Source organism: Cololabis saira, chromosome 19 (genome assembly GCF_033807715.1).
Source record: "Cololabis saira isolate AMF1-May2022 chromosome 19, fColSai1.1, whole genome shotgun sequence".
Taxonomy (NCBI): domain Eukaryota; kingdom Metazoa; phylum Chordata; class Actinopteri; order Beloniformes; family Belonidae; genus Cololabis; species Cololabis saira.
In genome coordinates, this window is record NC_084605.1 from 12,508,596 (window position 1) to 12,522,121 (window position 13,526).

Here is a 13,526-nt window from a genome sequence, read left to right on the forward strand (position 1 = left end):
TATGCTTATCTGTGACCCACTGTCAAAAAAAAAGAAAAGAATACAACATTTAACCCATTGGTTTCCACACTCTTCTTTCCAAGGAATACATTTTTGGAAGCGAACGTATTGTTGCTCTAATGTTACTAATATTCTCTCTTTCTTGCATCACTGCTGTCCCTCCCCCATCACACCTGTCCACAACACCTACCTCAGCCTGTGACTGCCACCCTGTGGGCGCGGCAGGCAAGACGTGCAACCAGACCACGGGCCAATGTCCCTGCAAGGACGGTGTCACGGGCATCACCTGCAACCGCTGCGCCAAGGGCTTCCAGCAGAGCCGCTCACCTGTGGCCCCCTGCATCAGTGAGTAGATATTATGGACATGCACACTTTGTTTTGGTAACTTTATTACATTTCCCATGAATCCCTGGATACCCGAATGAAACTGACAAGCTGTTTTGTGAAGAACAAAATGCAGCAGATAATATGAAATAAAGCACAGACTCAAACGTTGTAGGTTTGAAGGTTTGCATGACCACTGAAAATGTAATCATTTCTAAGCACAAATGTTTACCAAAGTAGAGCTCATATGTGAAGTCGCTGATGTGAGAACCCAGTCTGTAGGGGTGGGTATTGGGAAGGACCTCACGATACGATACGCATCACGATACTTGAGCCACGATACGATACACATTGCGATATCCCGATTATGCGATATCCCGATTATTATATTCTACATAGTTCACCGAAATATTTAAAAATGCATTACACATCTTAAAATCCAAGTTGTATATATGTACATCAGATGATAGTGATGGATCTCAAAATCTGAGTTGCACGTTCATCAGATTATAGTGACAATTCATGGGACAAACTGAGTCAAAACAATGTTTTATTATAACTATACAAGCCAAATTTACAACATATTTGTATATGTTTTTCATATTATTTACATCATATGAAATTAACATTAAATTTAGTATGAGGTTGCTTTAATTATGTGGCAAATGATAATAAACACAAGAAAGATGGGTACTAAAACCAAGGACAGGCACAGTGATCAGTCAGTATAGATATAAATCCATAAATAAATAAACCTCTGTCCATTATTTTTCATTTTTTAAGGACAGGCAATTGTGTTATATAAAAAATAAATTATAAAATGAAATAAAACGTGAAATAAAACCTGAGCTCAGTGCAGGGCCCTCCCAGGGTTGGTAGAGAGTGGCAATGCCCAGGACTGTCACTTAGGTAGGAGCACTGGGTGATATAATGGGAAAAAAATAGGGAATAAAAAATATTTAAAAAAAAAAAGAAAAGAAAAAAAAATCGATATTCAAAATTTGAATATCGATATTGAATCGGCTGGAAAAGTATCGCGATATATTGCCATATTGATATTTTTACCCACCCCTACCAGTCTGGTTATCGTTTTTCAACTCAGGTGTAATATGTGTGTGTACTTTTATAGCTGAAGATCAAATTCTTGTTTCCCATGACAAGCATATGTGTGCGTCCATGTGGGTTATGAGCTTTTAGCAGTGGCCTGGCCCGTGCAGCCATGTGCTTTAGAGGGCAACGCTCAATCACACACTGCGTGACATATAGTGCACACTCTCAAATTAGTTTCCTCTAACGCAAACTGTGCCGTGCTGCACAGTGGCATAGCCGGCACTGCCACATGGTACCAGCCCCTGAGCAGATGGCAGATGGGCAAAGAGGAGAAGACGACTGTGGTCTTGGATGGCCAACCACATTCATCTGATTGCCACAGAACTGTGCAGTGAGAACAAGAAGAATAGGGAATGCACACATCTTCAAGAAATGGCTGGATCCATTACAAATGGTGTTAATGCTGACTGTGTGGGCCAGCAAGGCTTCATGGTGGGCGTCTTATGTCCTCCTGAGGCTCCTCTTCCCCGACAAGCCCATTAAGCAACCAATTAGTATGATGGCAGCAGCCCACATCCAAACGATCCTTTCATCATCTGTCTATCTTCACAAGATGTGGCCATGAGGGCACACAGATTCAAAGTGGCTTCTAGCAGCTGCGCCTGCCTTCATAAAGCTTCTGTGCCCTTGTTTGTTTTTGTTGGCAGGGTGTCCATAATTTTAAATAGACAACTGCTGCGTTTGCCTCAAAACAGCTTTCCAAAACCCCGCCACCACCTCCTGCCGACACACTCCCACTCACTCGGTCCAAACCCTCAACCTTCAAATCCAATCAAAAGCAGATCCTCTGGGTGGACGCTAAGCCGGCGTTCCAGTTATTCTGCTAACGGTAAAAGCAGAGGGCCTGTTGTTAGCATTAGCATTTGTATTGGAAAGTTGCATACGATTAAAGCCGGGGTCCTGGAGGAATTCCACCAGGCACTTTTTAGTGTAGCCAGTGGGCACAGCAAAAGGAAGGCTGCATCTGTCTCAAGACAATCCCACCAAAATTGCCCCCTTGCCATCTGTCCGTCTGTCTATACATGCATGTATGGAGATTACACAGCAGTGTTAACCCAGCATCTGTTAGGGGAGGACGAGACTAATCTAGCACAACCACCTTCGAATTTTAATAAGTGTGCCACAAAGAATCAACTTCTCTCTCAGATGTGTTGCGCGTTGGTCTTTAAATGTACTCGCTTCTGCGGCCTGGATTGCCACATGAATTTGATTTGGCACAAAATGAAAACTCTAAGATCCATTATTTTTCTTGTCTTATATTTTTTTCTGAATAGTTCACTCTGGAAGAAAAAATGGTGAAACCACTACCTCAGTTTATTTGAGCCTGTCTTCCCTCTCACCACCAATAAGTGTCTCTGTCAGTCTGTCAGTATTTATCTAACAAAGCACCATGTGTTTTCATTTGCATAGTTGACATACACATGTCACAATCTAAACCTACTGGTTGACTGCTTGAGTGTTTCTGCTGACCTTGATTGGCAAGGACACTTTTTTTATCGTCTTCTCAGTACTGAGCATTATTCTCCTGCAATTATATTTAAATGTGCTCACCCACCATTTGGACGCTATTTTTTTTATATTGCTTGGGACGTATTTTGTTTCTGTGAGCACACATTCTTGTAGCAGGCCACAGACTTATTTGAAAGGTATGGATTTACATTTAACCAGTGAAAAAGTTTTGTATTTCTTGTGTGTGTTTCAGAAATCCCTGTGGTCAACCCCACAGCTGTGGTGAGCAGTACAGAGGAACCAGCAGGTTAGTGTGCTCTCTCTCCACCTCGCCCATAAGCACTGCTGCTTTATGAGGGGAGCAAAAACATTTTTTATTTCAATTTTTTTTTTTTACATTTCTGGACACATGCTTTAAGGTGTGGAATAAATATTAATGCAGGGTGGGTCAGTTCCTTTGAAGTAATGCAAAAACGAGTGCACTAGGGGAAGACAGAATTTTTCCATTGTGTTAAAAACCTGTGTCCTTGGCACAGTTTCCCCAACCACTAGCCTCACGTCGCTGGAGCCTCGCTGTGCATCCAGCGGATCGGCAGCAGAGGTGATTAGTTACAGTGCAGAGGGGCAATATGGTGGGAGTTGGAGTTCTGAGCTGTGAAAAGAGTCTTGGCATGGGACTTGGAGAGGTGGGGGGGTGGCGGTGGGGTGGGGTGGAATATGTTCAGTCACACCCTCTAACTCTCCAATTTAGGATCCGGTCAATTACCTTTTCCTTATTTTTCATTCTGTGACTGTTTAGTTTGAAGGCTATAGTGCTGATTTGGAAAAAAAAAAAAAAAAAAAGTTTCATTAGTGGCTTTATAACATATATCATCACTATATCATCACTCACACTCCACTTGTGCCCCACACTCATTACTCCATTTTCAAAGCATAACAGTTTTTATTTTTGTCTCTTTTGGTTTTAAAACCAATGCATAGTTTGAAAAACCTCACTATAATTGTATTTTGACCTGAGAGTTCTTAAACTTTAGAGGGTAAGTACTGTGCAATTTGTGAGTTTGATTTACAGAGTTGAAGGTGTTTTTAATGGCAGGATACCTTGGCTTGAGTCGAAAACGACTTTGGTTACACATTAATTGATAACTACACAATGATATAATATACAGTATTAGAGAATATAATGTATCTAAACAAATGATGTGCAGTAAGATTTGTTGCTGATGTACATATTCTGCATATCATGTCAGCTTTAATATGTGCATATGGATTTTAACCATACCAGCTGACCAGATGCTGCTTCTGTCTCATTGCCGACGTCTACCGTCAAATATTTATGCTTTCGTCATGGATTTGTTTTGCGTCTTTTATATCTTCTACTCTATATATATATATATATAAACTGCTATTTTTATTCTTTCACTGTTTCCTTTGAAAGATGAGAACACGAGTCAGTGTTTTGTCAATTCATCTCACCTTCCACCAAGAGACACCAAAACGTTCCTGTTTTTCTGCTTCTTAAACCACCACAGAAGGAACTTCACCATCAGAAACCTATAGGCCCCTAAGTCTTTTTGTGAAAGGGGCGGTGGATGCAATTTGTCCTTGTCATGGCATCCTTGGTGACAATTGTGCACGTTGCCAGTGGGTTGGTTTTCTGGGTCACTGGGTGATTCACCACAAGCTTTTCCAGGTGAAGAGCCAGCAAAGTTACTCATCATGGGAAAACACACACACTCAGTCCCCGAGCCAGCGCTGATGCCTACAGGTTAGCCGCTAATTTATAGTGCACACAGACACAGAAGCACACACTTTTCTCCAATCTAATAAAATCCATGCCTGTCAAGGCTGCATGCACACACATCCATGATACAGATCTGCTCACAAAACCATGTTTTCAATTGTAATGAAAAAACCCTTTAGCAAAGTATGTTCTTTAACATAATTTCCTTCAAGTCTGTGAGCAATACACAGGATACACAAATTCCCCTGACACACACACACACACACACACACACCTTTGCACTCATCAGAGCGTAAACCTTTGCAATCCTTTTTTACACTGCCTCTGCTTTTTCTTTTTTGTTTCATTCTTCCTCTGCTCTCTCTTCCCCTCTCTTTCCTTATACAGCCAAGTCCTCTGGACAACTTTGTTCTTTTTTCATGAGGTCATTGGTCCCGAATCTTCCTTCTACTCAGTTCTTTCCTCAAACAGGAACAATGCAACACCCTTGCTCTCAGCCTTCCCCCAAACTCTTTCATTCACAATACAATTTTATTTTTTTCTCATTTGGTATGTCGACCGTCTCTCACTTGGTTTGGTTCTGAAAGCGACATGAATTTAGTGCATTGGAAGGCAACAACAGGCGTGACTGTGAACTTCGGTCCACTTGCCAGCATGTGGTTTTCCAGTTACATGCCCTGAAACTCCATGGTCAGTTTTTCATGTCCTCTCACTGAAGCTGACCAATTTCATACCGTGCAATTTCTGTCCATGACTTCCAGTTTTTTATTTATTTATTTTTTTCTCCAATTCTGGTTTTCTCATAGTTTTGCAATTCAAAATAAGTTTCTCTAATTTACTTTAATCTATTGTATCCAGTCAAGCAGAGCATCATGAATGATCAACAGTGTTTTTCTCACTCGTAACAGCTCTGATTACTGCTATTTAAGTCTAATTTTAGAACTGAGTACAATACCTTCAGTTTTATAAAGTATACACATCATTGTCTTGAATGTGGCTACTTTCATCTGTGTTTTTAAAGGTTAATTTAATTTAGCCTTATCTTGTTTTTCCCCCATTTGCTTTACTCCCAGAAAAACATATTTTCCAATTAAGGAGAATCAAAGCATATCATGCAGAGATGACAAAAAATAAATACTTCAGGATCTTTGGAAAACAAACCAGGGGAAATAATTACATGCATGAGCTCTGAAGCGTTTGAAGTGCTCAATATCAGAATGGGTCCATCTACATATTTCTTGGTCCACTGACAATGGCCATTTTTCAACTCCAAATTATATGTAATAATTTAGTAATTTTGTTTTAATCAAGTGACCGATTTGGGGAATGGATGAAAGAAAAAAGGAAAAGGAAAAACGGGGAATTTTTTTTTCCAGTTTCACATTCCCTCTCTGAGCACGAGGCTCTGAAGAAAGTTCAGACTGAATAAAGGAAGATTCTGATTAAACCAAACCTTATCTGACCCTGAGAGTTAGTCACAAGGAGCTCTGAGATGTCTTGTAGCATCCATTAAGTTTCTATTTTAAACAGAAAAGTACATATGAGATTTAAAAGTCCTACTTGTGACCAGGACATGCAACAGCTCAGCTCCATGTACTGAATGCCCTTCCTGGCACAACCCTCCGAGTTTGTCCGGGCACATTGAGGATACTGATATTTAAGCCATTTGTGGGCGGGTTTTTGCGACGTGGGGGTTCAGTGTCCTGCCGAAGGTCACTTCAACACATGGTGAAGGTTAGTTTGGAAGGCAAGCAACTCTGCCCACTGAGAGTGGCTCCTAAAGTTTCAGGTGATTTTTTTGCATCAGGCGATTCAGAGCAGAAGGTGCATTATATCTATATGTCTGTTTGTTTGTTTTTTTTGTTTTTTTTTATCTGCATTTAGCAGGACCATTCGGAAAAAAATACAGGGAATAATTATCTGGAACATTGACTTTTCATATTCTTGAGTATGTAGTTAAAGGTATTGTGACATCATTTTTAACATGCTTTTAACACTATTAAAAGTCTTGGCCAACATCCCTCAAATGTATCTAAAAGAGTGTAACAAGAAAAACTTCACTCTAGTACTCTATTCCTGGCTTTTTATTAGTGTTTTTTTGCGCCGTGAAAAATGCTTCCTTTTCCCCCTTTCCTGTCAATCATTGCCCCGCTCCTCCTCCAAACATCCTCCAACCCAGCCATACGCTCACAGCGGCGTCGGAGAGTTAAGCCGGGAGCGACAGGCGAAGCATGCACGGAAAAGCAGCACGGCGAACCACAGCAAACAATCATAAAAATAAAGGCATGCAAGCAGCAGTGTCCCCTTATCTTAAGTCCAGTCAGTGGCCGCGGGTCTTCTCAGCAGTTTTCCTCCGGTGATTAGAACAAAAGAGGCTCTAAACAGCTCCGTGTTAAGCCTGATTTATGGTTCCGCGTTAAATCGACGCAGAGCCTACGCCGTAGGGTTCAGCATACGGTGCGCGTCGTCGCGTAACCCTACGCCGTAGGCTCTGCGTCGGTGTAACGCGGAACCATAAATCAGCCTTTATGGTGCGCAGGAGAGGAGAGGAGGCAGGGAGCTGGGTGGAGGGGGCGGTGATTTACGGCCCGCCACCAAACCACATGCGCCGTTTTTGCATAGTTATGCGGAAAATCCCAGAAAGCACACAATACACTGAATGTTAAAAGTTCGTTGTTTTTTGGGTGTAATTGATGTCAAGACACCCAACAAAACACAAAAAATCAAGAAAAATGTGTTTTTCATGTCACAATACCTTTAAGGCATGAGCACAACAACATTAGCTTTATAGATTAAGAGCTTATAGTGTATATGAGGACAACATAGAGCCTCCAACCCGAGCATTAGTGTGTAAGAGTTTTAAGGGATGGGATGAACCTCCGCACTACATCCTAGGCTGGATCCAGTGCATGTAAATTGTATTACTCCAATCCAAAGCAGATGTAACAGAGGTGGAAATACATTAGCCAATAAATCAGTTTCAATCATCACAATCATAAATATAACACCTCATCGCTGGCAGCTCCACCTAGGAATGGTCAGAGGAGGTCATCTGCCCAATGTGTGGTCTTAGTCATAATGCTGGCAGCCAAGGCCTATTCACATTCATTCAAGCATGACCTGCTTCCACCTCGCTCTGTCTTTCCTCAAGACCCCTGAAAACATGTCAAACGGAACACTTTTTCTACTCTGGTATGCCTCACTGTGATTTGTCAGAAGCTGCGTTTCAGCACACAAAAACCGAACTCGACGTTGTCCAACCTGCTCCAGTTTTGCTTGGAGTCCTCGGATGTTGTCAGTGAAAAAATATTCACAATGCAAGATTTACTTGCATATTAAAAAGTAAATGTAGCATAGATTCCTGGATGTTTTTCATCTATAAAAACAATGGCCTGCCTCCTCTACAAGCAGAAACACAAGAACATACTGTAGCTATGCGGCTCCTTTCGAGTGTGTTTATTCAAATTGTATGTGATTTTTGTTTTTCCCCCTTTCGCTTGCAGATTGCGAGTCTTATTGTAAACCAGTGAAGGGCAACTTGAAGATCAATATGAAGAAATATTGCAAGAAGGATTATGGTAAGAGAATAAAATCACACAACACTTTTAATACAAGTACAGAAGTCGAAGTAATGACCAAACTGTGTTTCTTGTTTTCTCAGCGGTCCAAGTGAACGTGCTGGACATGGAGACAGTTGGGGACTGGGCCAAGTTCTCAGTCAGTGTGGTGTCTGTGTACAAAAGCCGGGGTGAACCTCTAAAGCGTGGCGACAACATCCTGTGGGTACACATGAAGGATCTGGCCTGCAAATGCCCCAAGATCCAGATGAGCAAGCGATTCTTGGTAATGGGTGGCAGCGAAGGTGGAACTGGCCCGGGGGCGGGCCCAGGAGTCGGGCCCGGAAGCAGCGTCACCAGTCCTGGCGGAGAGCGCATAGGCTTGGTGGCTGATAAGAACAGCCTGGTGATCCAGTGGAGGGACGTTTGGACGAGACGCCTGAGGAAGTTCCAGCGCAAAGAGAAGAAGGGAAAATGCAGCAAAGCATGATTGGAAAACAGTGCCCACCCCTACCTCTCTCTGTATTACACACCTTCATGAGCCCTGACTGTTTTCCTCTCCTTGAATCTTTTCTCCTCTTCTATCGAGGGGACACGGCGCACCACAAAAACTGCATGTACCCTACCTATTTTAAGGACCATGGTGTGTGTATATTTTATAATTATTTTCAATTTGATTTTTCAAGTTTTGTCTTCATGAAGCCACTTGTCTATCATCCAATTGGTTTGCCTTAAAAAGGGACCATTAAAAAGGGTTTGAATTGTAGACACAAGCAGGTGCCATTCCCTCAACCAATGACGGCAGCAGAGAAGTCTATTTTCCCCCATCTACAAACCCCTAACCCCTAACTGTTAAGAGACACTTTTCCCGTCAGTATTCTCATATACTGTAGGACTGACCACCACTGCTCGCACCACACAGTTTTGTGAGGATTTTCTTCAACAGTGATTGTCACCTGTTCAGAGACTGACGTATTTCAGTAACAAGACAAGCTACAGACTGTCAGCTTGGCCACCTTACGTTTCATTATCGAAACTAACTCAACTTTGATCATCATGAGCTGGATCACCTGACAGAACTTCAGCATGTAAAGTGGGCATACTAGCTCCAGGTCTTTTTAGTGGCGTTTATGGGCTACATCTTTAAAAAAAAAAAAAAAAAAGAAAGGAAAACAAAGTCCTGTGAGAAACCAAGGGCTCCCTTTGCAGGGCCATTGTCCGCAGCAAACCTCAGTCACACCAACACTGCTGCTGTCACCAGACGGCCCTCACAGAACTGCTCTCGGACAATCTTTTTATTTACAACTACGTGTTTGCCATCGCTCAATAGAGTTTTGTATGTTCATATCTTCATGTGGCTACTTGCTTCTTCTAGCCATCCATGTGCCAGCCATAGCCTCGTTTGAGATTCATCTGTTTCGTTTTTAGCAGAACAAATCCCATTGGCATGTGTGAGTCACGTTGTAGGCCACTGGGGCTGTGCCTCTTCACCACTAGGCAGAGAGAAGGAGAGCGCAAGAGGGAGGGAGGGAGGGAGAGAGAGAGTGGTTTATGAAGTCATACATCATCATCATGACTCATTGCTTGACACGTTTTCTGGAAGAAAGATTAAGCAGTGTGGACGAATGGCTGGAATTTCAGAACAATGCCAACATTTCCAATGACTTTTTACTAAATGGATAATGTCTTCCGCTGGGAACTGTCTTCCAGATGTTTGTGTATGACCAATGTCTTTTTTTTTTTTTTTCTTTTTGTCTTTAAATGTCGGATATGTCTGAAGACTGGCAGACTTGCGTTTGCCAAAATAAGAGATTGAAACAAGGGTTCCTTTTCATGCAGTAAAAAGAACAACAAAAAAGAAGAAAAAAGTTAGACAAACAACGTAGCTGTGTTTTCTTCTGGTATATTTTGACAAAATGAATGAGGCTGGAAAGTTTTTAATGTTCACTGATTGTATTATGACATGAGAGGATCATGTTTCATGTCTCATGCGATTTGTTATGTTTGCATGTTTGTGGTTTTTTGCTGGTCCATCAAAACCTTACAGTTAGCAGACGGGGAATAAAAACCAATATGAGCATCAAGATCCAAAGGAAAACTTGCCAAGTCATCTTCCACCGCTTGCCCACCCTAACGTATACCCTGTCGTCCTTTGCCAAATAAGCATACTGTAGTCAGTTTTTAAATTCAATTAAGAGACTATGAAAGTCGGGAATGGATAAACCCACAAAGAGACCCTTCTGGCTGCTCTCGAGCTTTTTATCTGTCTTTTGCTGTTATTTCATGTTTTAAAGGACATTACGATGTATTTAAATTGATTTAAAAAAATAAACAAAGCTTTCAGGAGCACATCAAGGTGGTATTAGCATGCTAGCGAGTGGTCACCTTCCTTTGGCTGAGACGATTGGTTTGTTTTGTCACTTCTCCAAACGTTTCTCTGCTCTCCTCTCCGTGTCAGCCACCACCCTTCCCAAACTTTCTGTTTAACCCACTTTGCATGATGTGGCTTTTGCGTCTTAGACAAGTGACAGCATGAGAAGAGGCTGTCAGGCTCCTCTGCGCTGAATGGAAATGCACTGCAGCTCTTTATTTTATTTTTTACTTTTTTCCCCGCTCTTCTTTTGAGAGTGTAAATCAAACTGCGAAGAACACAGTCACACATGTATATGGTCTGATTGTGTTTAAATATTGGTTTCAGATTTACGAATGTGGATGGCATGGTAACTGAGGGTCATATTAAATGAACGTTATTGGATGCTGTTTAAATTATTACAACTTTTCATGCATCTATAGCTTGTTTTTTTCTTTTTCTTTTCTTTTAAACTTTATCCAAAAACTACATACAACCAAATCAACTATAACCCTCCATAATTTCTGATATGTAAAAAGAAAAGAAGCCAAGACAAGAGAAAAGGCATTGAAATTGTTCCCATGGTTAAAAAATCCGGAACCAGTTGATTATTTGGGTGTTGGTTGGCCGCGGTGGGCTCTCAGACAGGTGGTTTTATATAGCTGCACCAGTTTTCTCATTCTGATATGTTAACACGGCTTGTTAAATTATTATTCCATTATGCAATGCATTCTTTCTACCCTGAGCTTTTTTTTTACTGAGCATATTTTTTTTTCTTTTAAAACAATGACTTTTGAAACATTTTTCCATGCTGGTTTGGCCGTTGTTCTGCCCGGAGGACTTCTGCTGGTAAATCTGGCACTTTTTAACATTTGTTATGATGAGTAGCCATGACAACAGAACGTTGTTTGTATGTGAAAGCAGCAGATTAGGTTTCCAAAGACCAGCTAATGATTAGAAAAAGACCTCAAATGCAGATGAGATGACGAGGGGAAGTCAATAATTTTAAATACGAGAAAAATTGAGAGTAAAAACGAAGAGGTTTTGAGCATCCCCCTCTGAGAGGTCGGGGGGATGAACTTGAGCCCTAAAAGGAGTCAAGAGGAGTATCATATTTTTCATGATGTGGTTGCAAATGCATGTTCTGGACTCCAGTGTTTCTCTGCGCAGATTTTGGATGATACAGGTGAACTAAAGACTTCAGACAGACCAACAGATATGGAGTAAGAGTGCTTGCAGTGCTTGTTCACAACAGACTGTGTAGTCCTGGACATGTGACTGTGAAGGAGCACCTCTGCACCACAGATGTTGCACTGTTGGACATAAGCTTCCACACATGCTGTCTACTGAGAGGGTTCACCTGTGTTACCTGCCAATTCATTACTGTTGTTACCAGCTAAAGACATAACACTTTAAAGCTGCCATGATGTTCTCTCAAGAGTCCAACCACACGACAATCCAACAGTTTCTCACGTCATGCTTATTTTGATTTAACTTAATTTTTTACTATCTTACATATATTCCTAAGTAATTTACACCACAATAATGTAATTTCCCTTTGGGGATTAATACATATTATTCAGTTCAATTCAATGATGGATTGTGAAATAGTTTTGACGCCCATCTGGTGCTCTTGTGGCAGAACTGCATTGTCCTTAAACTCTTTTTAATCAAATAGAACTAAATAAAATTTCCTCTATTGGCTTTCAGTCGTCTTTTGTTTAAATGCCCACCCTGAATGTTGGGAAGATGGAAACGCCCCGACTTAGTTTGGTCTCATGAAAGCTTTTTAGTGAGTCTCATAGGGAGAGCCGTCCTGTTGTTTTATGTTATCGTGCCCTGCAGCTTCGCCATGAAACTGAGGCTATATAACTGCTTTACTTTACTTTCCCCCATTTCATAGTATTTATAGCATTCACAGGTGTATGTGTGGGATTTAGTGTGTTTAATTAACCTCCCTGAGAAAACAAAGTGATATGCACATGATTTGAACATGCAGAGGGGGGAGAGAGAGCTATTTGAAGAGTAGAGTTTTATGACAGTCGAATGCTTTTGCAGTGGTGTCTGGGTCTTTGACAGGGACAAACACGTGTGTTTCATTTGTATCCACAGATTCAGCTTGCTCAATGAAGCTTGATGCATTTTTCATGTTGTAAATATGTACTGAACTGCCTTTGCCATTCATGATTTTTTTTTATGCTTTTTTTTTTTATGTTTGTTTGTTTTGTAAAAGTGCCACTCGGCCTGGAATGACTCGCGTGTATTGATGTACAAACCAGATGATTATGGATGTGATATGGATGTACAAACCAGGTACATATGCTTTTGTGATTATGAGCATGTTGTTCACAGAATGTATTCCTTTCTGTTTTGCATTGTTTTCAGACAACAACCCCCCCGATTCTCAATGACATTATTTGTGAATTGAGTAAAAATACGACTCATTTGAGTCTTTGCTATTCCCACAGAGGTACAGATGGAAGTTGACACAAAAGCCCACCATGTTCTGTGAGATTAACATCCTTGTGATAGTGATGCACTCACATAAAAATGATCCACCTACATTTCCTAGAGGGGGACAAAAGTGATTCTTCAATCCAGTCCTACATTTCACCCCTGTTATATTAATATCTTCCCTGTACATTTTCCTCTGAGGCAACAAACCACTGACTTTTTCATCTAAATGGTAAAAAAATAAATAAATTATTAGTCAATGAACTGTGTGTTGAGTTGATCATCTATCTCTTTGACGATACCCAATGCTGATGTGTGTGCGCGTTCGTGTGCATGAATGTGTGTTTGTTTTCATTTGGAAAGTAAGCTTACCCCTCGTTCACACTGAAAGAGTCACGGGCGTCCCGACGCCAGCATCTCGCCGCTTGGTGCATTCACACTGAAAGCGTCAGTGCCTGCAGCGGGGCGGGGGTGGGCGGGGTTTCAAGCTGCGCTGCAGAACTGAAGGGAACAGTGGGAACAGCCTACACATATAGCG

The 13,526-nt window shown here is 41.4% G+C and overlaps 1 protein-coding gene across 1 annotated transcript in view; it reads left to right on the forward strand.

The window, feature by feature from the left end:
* The window catches only part of ntn2 (netrin 2), a 62,727-nt gene extending 50,819 nt beyond the window's left edge, over nt 1–11,908 (forward strand). The window contains 4 exon segments of the mRNA XM_061708102.1: nt 196–345; nt 3,137–3,190; nt 8,131–8,205; nt 8,289–11,908. Coding sequence (XP_061564086.1) covers nt 196–345; nt 3,137–3,190; nt 8,131–8,205; nt 8,289–8,674 — 665 coding nt within the window. The 3' untranslated portion in view covers nt 8,675–11,908.
* Nucleotides 11,909–13,526: the final 1,618 nt, after the last annotated feature.